Raw genomic sequence first — 17,938 nt, 5'->3', positions numbered from 1 at the left:
TGATATTATTAACTGAAATATATTGCCACATTAACCTCCCTTTTACAAAACCGTAACATGGTTTTTAGCACCAGCCGTTAACAGCTTCAATGCTCATAGGGATTCTATGAGCTTCGGATCTGATACCGCCGCAACCAGCACTAAAAACGCTAGCAGAGTTTTGTAAAAAAGGGGAGGGGGTAAATTACTATTTGCCATCACCTTTTTCATTATGGGATAACAAGGAAAACTTTACAGAAACTCAATTATATCTAAAGGAAATATGTCTAACCTTCAGAAGACAACAGCAATAATGTTTAGCTAAAATGCATAAATCAAACCAGTATATTTTAGGTTGCCAAATTTATTGACATCAGTAGTCTTGGAAAAAAAGAGTGTCTACTATATGGGATGAGCCTGAATGCATAATCTAAATTAAGCTTTAGTACATATATTATGAGGATATGTCATTCTCTTCAATGCTCTACAGTCCTTCTCTTTGCTGCTTTCTTCCTGCTTACTGGGTTGGCTCTTCTTCACTGGTCACATGTTCTTCCTAATGAAGAAAAGGATAGAAAATGGCCAAGAAATCAGACTAATATTTAAAGTACGGTTGAAACGTGTCCACAATTTTACATACAGGGATATTCTAGAAAAATCACACACAGACATATTAACAAAGGTCACAATTCAGTCACTAACGTGAAACTTTTTTTTTTCTTTTTGGGAAAATGATACTTTGGTAGCAAATCAACATTAAAACATGGAGAAAAAAAAATATTTCTGTTTGTTTTGTTTTGTGTCCACAGTAGGTGCTTGGTTTTGTTTTTTTACAGCACTGTTTGTAAATTGAACTGTAGTGAAAGCTGAATAGAAAAACATAAAAGAAGGGACCTTAGCCAGCAGTGGTCCTCTCTTTCTCCACCGTGCTCAACGGAGAAAATTCCTTAAGAATAAATTCTACAATTCTAAATTAGAACTGCTGTAATAGAAGGAACATAATGATAAAAACTAAAAGGGAGCAGCTGATCAGCTCTAGAAGAGACAGAAAAATAGATGGCACATCCCTAAAAGTAATTAGGTGAGATAAAAAGTTTTAAATTAATAAATGAGTGACACGGTACACCACAAATTCCTTAGTAATCACAGAAAAGATTTGTCAAACAAATTTCTGCAGGTAAAGAGGTATTTTCTTCATGTTGTACTGTGCATCCTCCAGCATAGTAGAAACTGTTACAGAATGAAATTGTCTAAACAAGAAGCTGATATTGTAATATTGTTTGAATTTCGGGGAAAAAAAAAAATACTTTTGCACAATTATAAGTGGGGGTGGGTATTGGAGTTTTTGGCCTATGACAGTGGTAGGCAATTCCAGTCCTCGAGAGCCGGAGCCAGGTCAGGTTTTCAGGATATCCACAATAAATATGCATGAGATAGATTTGCATCTCACGGAGGCAGTGCATGCGAATCCATCTCATACATATTCATTGTGGAGATCCTCAAAACCTGACCTGGCTCCGGCTCTCGAGAACCGGAATTGCCAACCCCTGGCCTTTGAAGATTTTTGCCCTGTCGAAGCTATTGAGAATATTTTGAAAAGTTCTTGGAGTAAGGGTGTACTGTACAGAGGTCTTTTCTCCATAATTTATCACTCCTTGCTTGTTTTAAGTACTGGAAATTACTGGATGATTAGTAATGTTTAACTGTTTAACTTGTTTTTATGTAATTTTATTATGTTAACCGCTTAGAAATTAGATTAAGCGGTCAAACAAATATTTTAATAAACTTGAAACTAATGGGTAGATTCGAGGGATCTTCAAAATGTTTCCGCACTTTTCATTTTTACACACTATTTATTAAATATCTGAAAAGCAAATTACATCACTTTTCCACGTATTCACCCTGTTTTGCCAGACCGATTAGTCACATGGCATCCTATGACATGCCCTCTTACCACATCTCCTGCCCCAACCATTTCCCACAAAAATATGAAAGTACGGAAACTTTTGAAGAACCCTCATAGATATTTTTCATTGAGTTCCATATGCTATTTGGTTGAATTGCAATCTCAACATTCAGGGCTCCTTTTACGAAGGTGCACTAGCGGTTTTAGCACACATTGCCGCGTGCGCTACACGCCAACGCCTCCATAGAGCTTGCGTTGGTATTTTTCGTGTAGCGTGGGGTTAGCGCGCGCTAAAACCACTAGTGCACCTTAGTAAAAGGAGCCCTCAATGTAAAATAGGTATTTTAGCTTTCTTTGATGCTGATGAAAGGATATATAGGCAGAAAGTATTAAGAATATTGTGATATTTGGAGCTTCGAGATAAAACAGTATATTTCTGTGTCTCGTTGGCCACGAATTTGGATTTGGAGCATCCATAAGACAAACATGGTTATTTTTATTATATAGGATTTTTTGGACCCCAGTTCGATTACAAAAAAATAGATAATTTTAAATCTAATAGATGATGAAATTGTCATATTAATATAGGGACTTTGGATCATCTGTTATATTTTTGTCCACTGATACTTAGTTTCTGGAAGCCAGTTTGGAGACAAATAAATCTCATTCTTGGGTCATCTATCCCCTTATCCTATGAGGCTGTAATTTGTGGTACGTTACTTCATGTTAAGCCTACTTTAGACAAGTATAAAAGTCGCCTTTTCCTGATCAAGACAGGAGGAGTGTATGGCGCAGTGGTTGGATCTACAGCCTCAGCATCCTGGGGTTGTGGGTTCAAACCCCGCGCTGCTCCTTGTGACCCTGGGCAAGTCACTTAATCCTCCATAGCTCCAGGTACGTTAGATAGATTGTGAACCCACCGGGACAGACAGGGAAAATGCTTGAGTACCTGATTGTAAAAAACCGCTTAGATAACCTTGATAGGCTGTATATAAAATCCTAATAAACTTGAAACTTGAATAGGTGTTCAACTGATCACACATAATTGGAAGAACCATGACAGGATTAATTATACTTTTTGGTGGATAAATGTGTGTACCACGTATAAGTATGAAAGAATGACGGCGGAACGTTTGGGGACTAGTAAGTTCTTTAATGATGTATGGAGTCCATTGACTACTTTTGTTGCATGTTTCTCCCCTTTTCATTAGATTTCTTTACACATCCAGGGAGGGTGGGTGGGTGGGGGAGGGAAATGTACGTCGAGGAGTTAAAATATTTAATTATAATATTGAATTCACATCATATGCATTATTGTATTCATAATTAAGATGAGGATGGGAGTAAATGATTGTTTAATGTAATAACTGTATAGTTATTAGTGCATTTTATACAGTATTTATGATTTACCAATTGTATTGCACTATCAAAGTTTGAAAATCAATAAAGATTTAAACAAAAAAAAGAATGTTGTGAAAGGAATTACCCAACTATCTAAATAGTAATCTGAATAAAATTCCTCAAGCTTAACACATCCCTCCACTTAATTTGCATTACAGCTACATTTATACAGGTGGATTTATCTGGCCCAAATTTTCAAAAGGAAACGCCATAGGACACATATTCAGACATACTCTTGTTCTTCAGACCCCCACACACATGCTTGCGTTGTGCTGGTACCTGCTGCTCACTCAGAGTGGCCCCAACAAGCTCTGCCTATCAGCATGTAAAACTCTGATTACCATCAGCTCTTTTCATTAACCTGCAACAGCCAGTCATGTTTCCCTTTCTCTCTCTCTCTGTCTTCCTTGGCCTTTCCCATTTCTACCCCTCAAGATACTTGCTGGCTCCACTGATGAAGGTCACCTCAATGCCACTTGAAGTGCTTCATGATTCATGTTTATTAAAATTTGATGCAAACATAGTCTCCTCCTTCTTACCTCATGCAAAAGCCTCACTTGAAGATTAAAGATGGCTTCCAGTGCTCTGCCCCCCACTGCCTTCTAGGGACAGGCAGTCAGAAAATTTTATTTTGTTTCATTTCCTATGTCATTTATGGGGAATTTATGGTTTATTCAAGTTTTTCTGGCCATTTTGCTGTTTTGCCAATTTCTGATAAGGGGCACACAAATTGAGAGAGAGGGAACACTCATTTTCTGAATTTGCATGTGTATACTAGTGCTGACCAATTCCCCGATTCAAAATGATTCACTAATTCACTTTGGTGAATCAATTTGAATTGATTCGTTGTTCGAGAAAATCGGGCTCACTGATTCAGCGACCCCCACCCTGGTGAGGCCTGACATACTGTCGAGGCCTCCTAAAACAGCAGCAGAGGTGGCACTCTGAATAGACTGCTTCGTGGCCTTCCCTCTGTTGCATCACTGATGACATCATCAGTGATGCGGCAGAGGGAAGTCCTAGCAGGGTAGGTAATAAAGCAGCCCATTCAGAGTGATGCCACTGCTTTAGAAGGCCTCGGAGGAATGTCAGGTTTCACAGTGGGAAGACTGGTGGGGTGCTGTTGTACAGGGGGGATGGGAGGGAGGAATGGAATGCTGCTGCACCGGGGGATGGGAAGGGAAGAAGATGGTTTACAAGGGGGGAGAAAGGAGAGAAAGCACAGTTACTTACCGTAACAGGTGTTATCCAGGGACAGCAGGCAGATATTCTTGACTGATGGGTGACGGCACCGACGGAGCCCCGGTACGGACAATTTTAGAGTGATTGCACTCTAAGAACTTAGAAAGTTCTGGTAGGCCGCACCGCGCACGCGCGAGTGCCTTCCCGCCCGACAGAGGCGCGCGGTCCCCAGTTATGATAAGCCAGCTAAGAAGCCAACCCGGGGAGGAGGGAGGGACGCAAGAATATCTGCCTGCTGTCCCTGGATAACACCTGTTACGGTAAGTAACTGTGCTTTATCCCAGGACAAGCAGGCAGCTATTCTTGACTGATGGGTGACCTCCAAGCTAATAAAAGAGGGATGGAGGGAAGGTTGGCCATTAGGAAAACAAATTTTGCAAAACAGATTGGCCGAAGTGTCCATCTCGTCTGGAAAATGTGTCCAGACAATAATGAGATGTAAAAGTATGAACTGAGGACCAAGTGGCAGCTTTGCAGATTTCCTCAATGGGCGTGGATCGGAGGAAAGCTACAGATGCTGCCATAGCTCGGACTTTATGGGCTGTGACAGAACCTTCCAGTGTCAGTCCGGTCTGAGCATAACAGAATGAAATGCACGCTGCGAGCCAATTTGACAGCGTACGTTTCGAAACAGGACGTCCCAATTTATTTGGATCAAAGGACAGAAAGAGTTGAGGGAATGATCTGTGAGGCTTAGTACGGTCTAAATAGTAAGCCAGAGCCCTCTTACAGTCCAAAGTATGTAAAGCCTGTTCACCAGAATGAGAGTGAGGTTTTGGAAAAAAGACAGGCAGAACAATGGATTGGTTGAGATGGAATTCAGAGACAACCTTCGGGAGAAACTTTGGATGAGTACGCAGAACCACCTTGTCATGATGAAAGACTGTAAAAGGTGGATCCGACACTAGTGCATGGAGCTCACTGACCCTCCTGGCAGAGGTAAGAGCAATAAGAAAAAGCACCTTCCAAGTGAGAAACTTGAAAGAAGCAGTAGCCAAGGGTTCAAATGGAGGCTTCATTAAAGCGGAAAGAACTACATTAAGATCCCAGATAACAGGAGGGGCTTTAAGAGGTGGTTTCACATTAAAAAGACCCCGCATGAACCTGGACACTAAGGGATGAGCTGAGAGGAGTTTTCCATGGATTGGCTCATGAAAAGCTGCTATAGCACTAAGATGGACTCTGATTGAAGTGGACTTGAGGCCAGAGTCTGACAAAGAAAGGAGATAATCCAACAATGTCTCCACTGCAAGGGAAGTGGGATCATAATGATGGAGAAAACACCATGAAGAAAACCGTGTCCACTTCTGATGGTAACATTGAAGAGTGGCCGGTTTCCTGGAGGCATCCAGAATTGAACGAACAGGCTGAGACAAGAGTGTATCATGAGAAGTCAGCCCGAGAGATACCAAGCTGTCAGGTGCAGAGACTGTAGGTTGGGGTGTAGGAGAGTTTCCTGATGCTGAGTAAGCAGAGAAGGATACAGAGGCAGAAGAAAAGGTTCCCTGGAACTGAGTTGAAGTAGAAGGGAGAACCAATGTTGCCTGGGCCACCTCGGAGCAATCAGAATCATGGTTGCTTGATCCCTCTTGAGCTTGAATAATGTTCTCAACATGAGAGGCAGAGGAGGGAAAGCGTACAGGAACAGATTGGACCAATCGAGGAGAAAAGCATCCGCTGCCAGACGGTGAGGTGAGTAGAGTCTGGAGCAGAATAGGGGCAGCTGATGATTGTGCGGAGCTGCAAAGAGGTCTATCTGAGGGGTGCCCCATTGAGCGAAGATGGATTGTAGAGTTACCGGATCGATTGTCCATTCGTGAGGTTGGAGAACTCTGCTGAGCTTGTCCGCTAAGGAATTCTCCTCTCCCTGAATGTAAATAGCTTTCAGGAATAGATGGTGATTTATGGCCCAAGTCCAGATCTTTTGGGCTTCCTGGCATAAGAGGCGAGAGCCCGTCCCACCCTGTTTGTTGATGTAGTACATCGCAACTTGATTGTCTGTGCACAACAGGACAACTTGAGGAAAAAGAAGATGTTGGAAGGCCTTGAGGGCATAAAACATCGCTCTGAGTTCCAGGAAATTGATGTGACGCTTCTTTTCCTGGGCAGTCCAAAGACCTTGAGTTTGGAACTCGTTCAAATGAGCTCCCCATGCATAAGGGGAGGCATCGGTGGTGATGACTAGTTGATGAGGAGGTTGATGGAACAGAAGACCTCTGGACAGATTTGAGGATACCAACCACCATTGTAGAGACTGACGAAGAGATGATGTCACAGATATGTGACGTGAGCAAGGATCCGTCGCTTGGGACCACTGGGTAGCTAGTGTCCATTGAGGAGTGCGCAGGTGAAGACGTGCAAGAGGCGTGACATGAACTGTGGAGGCCATGTGACCCAAGAGAATCATCATTTGCTTTGCTGTGATGGAACGCTGTGGAAGCACCTGCTGACATAGAGAGTGAAGCGTTTGAAGACGATTGGACGGCAGGAACGCTCTCATGAGGATTGTGTCCAAGACAGCTCCTATGAATTGAAGTCTCTGAGTGGGGATGAGATGAGATTTGGGTAGATTGATCTCGAACCCCAGAAGTTGAAGAAACCTGATGGTTTGGTTGGTGGCCAGGAGAACAGTCTGAGATGAATTGGCCTTTATCAACCAATCGTCCAGGTAAGGAAAGACCTGAAGGTGGTGAGATCGCAGGAAGGCAGCCACCACAATCAGACATTTGGTGAATACTCTCGGAGAGGAGGCAAGACCGAAGGGTAGCACCTTGTATTGGTAATGACAACGATTGATCATGAAGCGTAGGTATTGTCTGGAGGCCAGATTGACCGGTATATGAGTGTATGCTTCTTTGAGATCGAGAGAACATAGCCAGTCGCCTTGATTTAGAAGAGGATAAAGAGTGGCTAGAGAGAGCATTTTGAACTTTTCTTTGACCAAACATTTGTTGAGATCGCGGAGATCTAGAATTGGTCTGAGATCTCCTGTTTTTTTGGGGACTAAAAAGTAACGGGAGTAGAATCCCTGTCCCTTTTGATCTAGAGGAACCTCCTCTATGGCGTTCAAAAGGAGAAGGGATTGAACCTCCTGGAGAAGAAGGAAAGACTGATTGTGCGAAGCAGACTCTTTTGGTTGACTTGGAGGAGGTAGAGTTTGAAAGTTGAGAGAGTAGCCGTGGTGGATGATGTTCAGAACCCACTGATCTGACGTGATAAGTTCCCAACGGCTTATGAAATAAGAAAGACGTCCTCCTATAGGCTGTGGAAGTTGAGTAGGAGGGAGAAGACTGGCTATGTTCTGGAGAACCAAGTCAAAAGGGTTGAGTAGACTTTTGTGCAGGAGTAGATTTTAACTGCTGTTGTTGCTGAGGTTGTCTAGCAGCTGGACGCTGTTGCCTCTGACGCCTAGGTTGTTGAGCAGTTTGAGGCAGAGGACGAGCCACAAATCTACGTTGGTAGGTTGATTGTGGACGAAAGGGCCTAGTTGGTGGAGGCTTCTTAGGTTTAAGAAGCGTGTCCCATCTGGTCTCATGAGCCGATAATTTCTGGGTAGTGGAGTCCATGGAATCTCCAAACAGCTCATCCCCTAAGCAAGGTGTATTGGCTAGCCTATCCTGGTGATTAACGTCCAGTTCTGAAACACGAAGCCAGGCTAGCCTTCGCATGGCCACTGAGATGGCCGTGGCTCTGGAGGTCAGCTCGAAAGTATCATAGATAGATCTTACCATGAATTTTCGAAGCTGTAAAAGAGATGAACAAGTGTGGTGAAAAGCAGACTTTTTCCTATCAGGAAGATATTTCTCAAAAGCAGTGATATTTTGTATTAAGTGCTTAAGATAAAAAGAGAAATGGAATGCATAATTTCCTGATCGATTTGCTAACATAGCATTTTGGTATAGCCTTTTACCAAACTTGTCCATAGATTTGCCCTCTCTGCCAGGAGGGACTGAGGCATATACACTAGCCCCTTTGGACTTTTTCAAAGTGGACTCAACCAAAAGGGACTCATGAGCTAATTGGGGCTTGTCAAACCCAGGAATAGGAATGACTTTATACAAGGAATCCAACTTTCTAGGCGCTCCAGGAATAGTTAAAGGAGATTCCAGATTTTTATAAAACGTCTCTCTCAATATATCATGGAGAGGGAGTTTAAGGTATTCCTTTGGAGGCTGGTCAAAGTCCAAGGCATCAAGGAAAGCCTTGGATTTCTTTGACTCAGCCTCCAAAGGAATGGAGAGAGAATCACACATTTCCTTCAAAAATGAAGAAAAGGAAGATACTTCTGGTTTAGAGGAGGCTTCTAAAAGAGACGGGTCCTCATCACCAGAAGAGCATTCTCCCTCCGAAAGAAGAGGATCCTCCGAGTCACCCCATAAGTCAGGGTCTCGAACCTGAGAACTCCGGTCTCGAGACTCTGGAGTGGAAGGCTCTAAATGCCGGGACTTGTGAAGAGACTTCCCTGACCTGCCCGATTCGGTACCGGGAGATGCTACAGTACGCACCGGAGCCGAAGTTTGTACAGCTTGATGGTGAGCTCTCGGCTCCGGCGCCAGAATCGGCATGGAGACCGAGGAAACCGACTGTACCGGTACCGATAGAGTGGACGTCGATAAAATAGGACGGTCCACTATCGGTACCGGTGGCTCAGACCGGACTGGTACCGGCAAATTCGATGCCAGGGCTGGAGGTAGGAGGTGCTGTAGCTGTTCTTTAAGTTGTTCCTTCAGAACAGCAGCTATACGCTCCTCAAGGGAAGGCACCGGTACCGTCTTTTTCTTTAATGGTACCTTCGGTGCCGCTCTACGCTCCGAGGATGAGGACCCCGATGTCGAGGGGCTCACCTCTATTGGAGCGGAGCGCTTCCGTGGGCGCCTCGAGGTCGGCAGAATTGGACTCGCTGCCATCGAGACCGGAGGACGCTCCAACGGGGAAGGCTTCTTAGCCGGCTTACCTGGAGTCGACACCGCCGCGGTATCGCGTGGTGTCGATGATGTGGGTGCCGACTGCGCCGGTGCCGATGTCGGTGCCGGTGTAGAATCAGACATCTCGGCACCAAACAATAATTTTTGTTGAATCTCTCGATTTTTAAGAGTTCTCTTTTTTAAAGTTGCACAGCGGGTGCAGGTTGACGCTCGATGGTCGGGACCAAGACACTGGAGACACCAATTATGAGGATCAGTTAGTGAAATTGGTCGTGCACACCGCTGGCACTTTTTGAAGCCGGGTTGGGGGGGCATGAATGTAAAAACGGCTTCAGCCAAATCGAAGGCCGAGGCCTCGATGGTGGCTAAAGGCCCCGCCGGGGCAAGGCCGAAAAACAGGCAAAAAAAAAAATGTTTTTTTTTTTTTTTTTTAAGAAAGAAAATAAAGAAAAAAGGAAAGGAAATAATATTCCTCAAAAAGTTTACGCGAGCGGGAAGTTCACAAAAAATCCTCTCACAACAGCCGTTGAGAGAGACGCGTCTTCTTAGCTCCGCGGAAACTAAGAAACTGGGGACCGCGCGCCTCTGTCGGGCGGGAAGGCACTCGCGCGTGCGCGGTGCGGCCTACCAGAACTTTCTAAGTTCTTAGAGTGCAATCACTCTAAAATTGTCCGTACCGGGGCTCCGTCGGTGCCGTCACCCATCAGTCAAGAATAGCTGCCTGCTTGTCCTGGGATAATTGCTGGAATGGAGAAAAGAAAGGAAGAGATGAAACAAAGAGGAAGAAAGGGGTGAGAGAGATAAATCCTTCATATGGTGCATGGAAGGGAAACATTCATGGAGAAGAGAGAGGGAGAAATGTTGGACAAAGGGTGAAGGGCAGGGAAAGATGGTGCATGGGGAGAAAAAGAAATGTTGCACATGATAATGGAGGGGAGGAAAGGAGAGATGATGCATGGAGGGGAATAGATAGGTTTGTCCCAGGGTACAAGGCAGGGAGAGAGAGCGAGAGATGGTAGACAGTGGGAAAGAAACAAATGTTGAATATGACAGTGGAAGATAGAAAAAATAATTTTATTTTCTATTTTGTGATTACAATAAGTCAGATTTGAAATGTGTATCCTGCCAGAGCTGGTGTTAAGACAGCGAGCGTGAGCTAGAACCTAACAGAGAGAGGAAAAGTATTTTTTATTTTGTTCACCCCACAGCGCCTGTGTGGGATTGAAGAGAGGAAAGGGGGGTGGGGTGGGTGGAAAGACTGTAAAATAAATCTGCCAGGACGTTTGAAAAAAATGCCCGATTTGGGCAGGAAAAGGGAATTGAATCGAAAAATCAATTCAATAGGCTGAATCAAATTGACAAAATGTTCCCTGAATCGGGTAGCATTAGTGTATACTAAATTTGTACATGCACAATGATTTGCATATTCATGATGGTTCTTCTACTACCAGGAAACAGTGTGCACTATCATTGGCAAATGCAAAACACAAAATGTGACTTTTCTGCTCATCTTTCTTGATGATGAGAGAGGATATGTCATTTACATATCCTATGTAGTATATGGCATTTCCACTGCCCTCCCATCAGCTGGATCCCACCCAAAGTCTCTGCAGCTCGTGACACTGGAAGTAGGCAGGGAAGGCAGGCTCATGCAAGGAAGGTTAGAGTAAACTCTGAAAAACATTAAGGGGTCTTTTTACTAAGATGACTAATGGATTTAGTGTGTGCTAAATGCCCCACAGCCCATTGTATGCCTACGGGCTGCAAGGCACACTAATTCGTTCCGAGTCCTGAAAAAGGCACAGTCGGTAACTGAGCACATCTTACAAGGCCTCCCTAAATTCTTGCTCCAGCTCACTCTTCATATTCATTATTTCCAGCCAACAAAATGTCTCAAATACAGAAAAGGCAGTGCTTGGGGCAATCCAAGAGCACAGTTTTAATTCAGCCGAAGAATGCTGCTATTCATTACTGTTTGGTTAACCTTATATGGATAAATCTGGCAGCATGAATAGGAGGCCTAAAGTTATCTTTAATCAGTAGTGGTTTAAGTCCACTAAATACCTTATATACTCAAATATAAACCAAGAATATTGGGCCCAAAAATTGGGGTTCTTGGTTTATATTCAAGTCTACCAACCCAGTAGCGTCTCTTCTTCTCCATCTGGAATCGGCAGTTCTCCTTCCCTCACCCCCCCCGACCTGGCAATTTCTACGGTCAGTGTGTACCCCTCCCTCCCTCCCTCTTCACCCTTCCCCAAAGAGGCATGAGCCACCCCTCTCCTGGACCCGCTGGGTCTGCGAGAGAGGTGGGTCATGCCTCTTCAGGGTAGGGGGAAGAGAGAGGAAGGAGCACACTGATGGCTGGGAAATTACCAGGTCAGGGGGGCTGACGGCGGGGGAACTGCCGGTGCGGTGTGGATAGAGGAGGCACACCGCCAGGAGGGAAGGTGAATGGGAGGATAGGAATGCCTGGGGGATGTAGGGGAGGAATGGTAGAATATAAACCCTTGGTTTATATTTGAATCACCGTTTTCCCCTAAAAAGGGGGTGGGGGTAAAAATAGTATATTAGTTTATACTCGCATTGGTTTATATTCGACTATATATGGTATGTAGTTAAGGTTAGTCAGAGAGGAAGCCAGAGAGGAAGTGGGACCACTGGATGACGGAGACAGGAAAGGAGCGATAAAGGAGGAAAAAGAGATAGCTGAAAGGTTAAACAAATTCTTCTCGTCGGTCTTCACCAGAGAGGACACATCCAATATCCCAGAACCCAAGGTGATTATAAACGGAGAACACGACGAAAGGCTGGTACAACTAGAGGTAAGCAAAGAGGATGTCCTCAGACAGATAGACAGACTAAAGAGCGACAAATCACCAGGCCCGGACGGCATCCACCCAAGGGTACTAGAAGAACTGAGAAACAAAATAGCAGAGACATTTCGCCAAATATGTAACCTCTCCCTAAAAACTGGGGAGATCCCAGAGGACTGGAAAATAGCAAATGTCACACCCATCTTTAAGAAGGGATCAAGGGGTGACCCGGGAAACTACAGGCCTGTGAGCTTGACCTCGGTTCCTGGAAAGATGATGGAAGCAATGGTAAAGGACACAATCTGCGAACACATAGAAAACAATGGACAACTGAAGGCGAGCCAGCATGGCTTCTGCAAGGGAAGGTCATGCCTCACGAACTTGCTGTACTTCTTTGAGGGAATAAACAGTCAGATAGATAAGGGTGAATCCTTAGACATCATTTACCTTGACTTCCAAAAAGCCTTCGACAAGGTACCTCACGAACGGCTACTTAAAAAACTGTGGAACCACGGGGTGCAAGGGGATATCTACCGATGGATCAAACACTGGCTAGCGGGCAGGAAACAGAGGGTTGGAGTCAAGGGCCAATACTCAGATTGGCAATGGGTCACGAGCGGAGTTCCGCAGGGGTCGTTGCTGGGACCTCTACTATTCAATATATTTATTAACGATCTGGAGACGGGGACAAAATGTGAGGTTATCAAATTTGCTGATGACACCAAACTCTGCAGTAGGGTTAGAAACACGGAAGACTGTGAAGACCTACAAAGGGACCTAACGAGACTGGAAGACTGGGCAAAAAAGTGGCAAATGAGTTTTAACGTAGAGAAATGCAAGGTCATGCATGTAGGGAAAAAGAACCCGATGTTCAACTACAAAATGGGGGGAACACTGCTAGGGGTGAGTAACCTGGAAAGGGACCTGGGGGTGATGGTCGACTCATCACTGAAACCATCGGCGCAATGTGCGACAGCCTCAAAGAAAGCAAACAGAATGCTGGGCATCATCAAAAAGGGTATCACAACCCGGACGAAGGAAGTCATCATGCCGCTGTATCGCGCAATGGTGCGCCTGCACCTGGAGTACTGTGTTCAATACTGGTCGCCGTACCTCAAGAAGGACATGGCGGTACTCGAGGGAGTGCAGAGGAGGGCGACTAAGCTGATAAAAGGTATGGAAAATTTTCCATACGCTGACAGGTTAAAAATGCTGGGGCTGTTCTCCCTGGAGAAGAGGAGACTTAAGAGGGGACATGATAGAAACCTTCAAAATCCTTAAGGGCATAGAGAGAGTAAATAAGGACAAATTCTTCAAACTGAGAGGAGCCACAAGCACTAGGGGTCACTCGGAGAAATTGAAAGGGGACAGGTTTAGAACAAATGCTAGAAAATTCTTTTTTACGCAGAGAGTGGTAGACACATGGAACGCGCTTCCGGAGGAAGTGATAGGCCAGAACTCTGTACAGGGATTCAAGAAGGGTTTGGATAGGTTCCTGGAGGATAAAGGGATAGAGGGGTACAGATAGAACTTGAGGTAGGTTATAGAAGTGGTCAGAAACCACTTCACAGGTCGCAGACCTGATGGGCCGCCGCGGGAGCGGACCGCTGGGCGAGATGGACCTCGGTCTGATCCAGTGGAGGCAACTTCTTATGTTCTAGTCAGATAGATTCAACTAAATAATTTTAATTTTCACAGCAGCACTGAATGTCAGTCTCAGTCTACAAACAGCTCCATTATAAATCTTACTTTACCTTAAAGCTACTTTCCCCTGTTTCTTCTGCTTGACTGATTGCAGTTGATTCATTTTCCTCATCCTGGAGATATACAGGTGTACTTGATCCTTCTTGTCTACTTTCTTCAGACTCCTCAACTATGTATGCCTGTGTCTCTTCAACAAAATAACCTTCATGTTGTTCTAAAGTGTCTGCATTCATTTCAGTCTCCTCTAAAGTAATTGTTATTTCACCCTCATCACTTAATTGATCTCTTGGGGTACTACTGATTTCAAATTCCTCTGGCTCTTCCACAGTAAACCCATGTTCTATTAAGGCATCTATAACGGCTTCAGGATACTCATCTTCTTGCTGCTCAAGTTCACCAGCACCATCTTGCTTCTTTGCTGGGCTCTCTCTTTCTAAATGATCTTCAGTTTCAGTTTCTAGAGGACCAGTTGTAAATTGCAAATTTCCTCTGTGTCCTTCCATGATCCCGGCTACTGTCATATCTGATTCCACATGTGTTGTTCCAACAAATTCACTTGAGTCAATTTCTTGAATGGCCTTAACTTTTTCATCTGAAGAGACATCTAGGTAACTACAAATAAAAAGTATAAACATTTTATGCCCCTTTCTACAAAAAAAAATTATGAATCAGCAAGTAATCTAGTACATCTAAATATTATATTAAATCAAAATAAAATATAATCGACAAACAGATGGTCCAGTTTTCAAAGGCATTTAATCAGGGTTAAATGGCACTCAATACCCTGGACATTGATATTCAGCTGCAGTTAACCAAACAGTGCTGCTGAATATCAGTAGCTAACTGGTTAGTATACTAACAAGTTAAGCAAGCAGATAAAGTTAGGACAGCAAAGAGGCTGTTCTAACTATTCACTAAGCTAACTGAGCACTATCCGAACATCAACCAGTACCACAGTTAGCTTCCAGGTGGCTGCTGTGACCTGGATCTTCAATGCTGGTGCACAGCCTAAATATTACCCTAAGATTCTAATTATTTTACAATTTTTACATATGTAAATCACTGCATAATAAACAGTCCATCTATTACTAACTTTTCTATATTATTAATTTGATATAAAACACATGGAAGAGCATTTTCGATAGAACATCTAGATGTCTTGGGAAAGACATCCAGGAGAGTAAATGACCACTCTCAAAATAGCAAGATGTATATTTTTTCTTTTTCTTTCGAGAATGACCTATCTGGATGTTTTGGTCCTTAGTACGTCTCTCTCTTTTGCCCATTCCCTAATAAAGACTTCCACATCCAAGCAGACCTTGTCCGAAAGGCTTGTCATCAGCTGAGCCAGTTTCTGGAGTCCTGCTGGCTCAGCTAATTGGGAATTCCACTGCCAGGATCGGATTACTCTCTTCCTTCTTCACACCCACTGATCCCCCACACCCATACCTTAATCAGCACTCTCTGACATCACCCCGACATCCCACACCTTAATGGGCATCCCACCAACATGGGGTATGGGGGTGTCGGGGGATCAGTGGGTGTGAAGGAAGGAGGGAGGGAGAGAGGAATACATTTTCCCTGCCGGTTTAGCTGATCCTGGCAGGGGAATCTCTAATCAGCTGAGCTGGCAGGACTCCAGAAACTGGCTCAGCTGATTGGGATTCCTCTGCCACAAGCCATTCAGACAGGCTGGACAGTACTGTTTTTTATTTTTTTGGGGGGGGAGGTTAGATCTTTGGGGGCAGGATGGGGTCAGTGATGGGGGGGTAATGCTTTAATCCCTCCAGTGGTCATCTTGTCAGTTTGGTCACCTTTTTGACCCTTATGCATGTTTGAAACAAGTCTAGCTCCATGTCTATAAGACTGTTTCCTTAAAGTTTGACTATCTCTGTTGAATGTCCAAGTGCTAATCCCGCCCAAAACGCCTCTAAAACACCTGTTTAAAATTTATTGTATTTTGAACTCTGTTTTTATTAACAAGAAAAAAATCACAACAAGGGCAATATGACACACAACAAAAACATTGTGTCAAACGAGCAGAGTACTGTAGAGATAAAGGAATACGTCGATGTACCAAGCTGGTACAGAGGGTGGAAAACTTGCAACGAGCCTGAGAGACCTCCGCAGAATAGTCCTTCTTCCCCTGCCGCAATGCCCGGAGTACGGCAGTAATTCAGCAGGCAGCAAATAACTACCCGCGGCCTGTCAGCACCATCTTTCTGCTGTCCTAGGCGATGAGTCCGTTCGATGTAAATAGGGCCTACCGATGGCGGGAGCGACAGGGACTCCGGCAGCCACTTCTCCAGGAAGTCACCCAGGTCGGCGTCCAGCAGGGCCTCAGGCAATCCAACAAATTGGAGGTTGTTCCGGCGGGACCTGTTTTCCAGGTCCTCCACTTTAGCCTGGAGCGCTGCCAGCGTGGTAGAGTGCACTGCTTGCTCCTGAGAGATCCTCTGCATTGCGACCCGCTGCTGTGTATCATGGACCTCAGAGGTCAAAGTGGCAAAATGCTGATCCAGGGAATCCAATTTATCCAGAATCCTCTGTAGCTTAGCACCCAGCGTGCCCTCCAGTGCAGCCTGCACCTCAGTAATGACCTCGGCAACCCAGAGGGAACTGGGGGATTCAGGAGATGCAGGCGCCACGTGCATCGCTATCTTAGTATCTTAGCCTCGAATGGCAACCAATGGAGCTTTAGATAATAGGGACTTACATGATTATATTTTTTAAGGCCAAATATCAGACAGACTGCTGTATTCTGTACTATTCTAAGTCTGTATAGTACTGTTGAAATTTCACAGATGTTTAACTACGGTATTAAGTCTCTTGAATATGGACTTGAATCCTCTTATTCAGGCTTTAGAAATCTGGCCAAGTGATATGAGGGCATAATTGATAAAGACTGGCTCATTTTCATTACCAGTTTATAAACAAATCTTGTACTCACGCTTTTTTATCTGATTTCATTTGCTTGACTTTTTTTCTTTCCAAGTGCCCTCTATAGGCAGCCTGGATTGTTGTGCTAGCCTTCATCTTAAGTAGGTAATTTTCACTTGTCTGGTTCTCCTATAAAGAAACAAATTGCTTTTCAAAAAATTCACTAAAATTACATTTATCTAATAGGCTTCTGAGAAGAAAGATCTTCTAAATCAGTATTTACCACCTAGTGTGCCTAGATCTGAACAAGTGTGTCAATGACAAATGACCACGCTGCTAAATGTTCAAGTCCAGAGTCCAGACAAGCACATGGGCCCTGCTCTGATCAACTCACAGAACATACCAGGAATAGCACTGAACATTTTAGGGGCTCCTTTCTCAGCATATATTGGGGCCAGTATTCAAAGGGATTTTAACCCAACAAGAGGATTAATTCCTGCTGAACTGACTGGCCACTGATATTCAGCAGCACTTAACCAGCCAATGCTACTGAATATGGGCTCTGACCAACCATTGCAAAACCAGCTAGGTCAGAGGGAGTATGGGGTAGAGTTTAGGTGGAGTTCTTAACCAGTTAACAGCGATATCCAATCTACTAACCAGCAAGAGAGTTAGGATAGCAAAAAGGCTGCCTTAACTTTATCCATCAAGTTAACCAGGCACATCTTTGAATATTGGCTGGTGCCCAATTAACTTCTGGGTTGCTGCACTACCCAGAAGCCAGACATGCCCCAACATTGAATATCCAGGGATAACTCATACTGCAGCTATTTATTTGATTTAGATTTTGTTGCTTAACTTAACTCCTATTACTATTCAAAAATCTACTTGTCAAAATATATGGCTGAACTCCAAGATACAAATAGGCGGTTTTATGATTGTCTGGAAGGATTGGATTGAAGCAGGAATACGTACTTTAGATGATGTTATTAATGATGGTAAGCTGCTGGAGTTTTCACAATTGCAACATAAATTTGGACTTAATAAAAAACAAAGTTATAAGTGGTTGCAATTGAAGCAGGCTA

General features: G+C 44.1%; 1 protein-coding gene across 7 annotated transcripts in view; it reads right to left on the bottom strand.

Moving 5' to 3' along the window:
• Positions 1-306: 306 nt before the first annotated feature.
• SPA17 (sperm autoantigenic protein 17) overlaps positions 307-17,938 on the bottom strand; it is a 68,720-nt gene continuing 51,088 nt past the window's right edge. For all 7 annotated transcript variants that reach the window (XM_033917876.1, XM_033917873.1, XM_033917875.1 and 4 more), the window contains exons 6-8: positions 16,924-17,042; positions 14,024-14,585; positions 307-535 (exon numbers count right to left, since the gene is read on the bottom strand). In XM_033917876.1, the coding sequence (XP_033773767.1) occupies positions 497-535; positions 14,024-14,585; positions 16,924-17,042 (720 nt within the window). In that variant the 3' untranslated portion in view covers positions 307-496. The remainder of the gene's footprint in view (positions 536-14,023; positions 14,586-16,923; positions 17,043-17,938) is intronic.

This window comes from Geotrypetes seraphini, chromosome 13, assembly GCF_902459505.1.
Source record: "Geotrypetes seraphini chromosome 13, aGeoSer1.1, whole genome shotgun sequence".
Taxonomy (NCBI): domain Eukaryota; kingdom Metazoa; phylum Chordata; class Amphibia; order Gymnophiona; family Dermophiidae; genus Geotrypetes; species Geotrypetes seraphini.
Note: the sequence above shows the minus strand (reverse complement) of the source record. Positions and strands in the feature narration are given on the sequence as shown.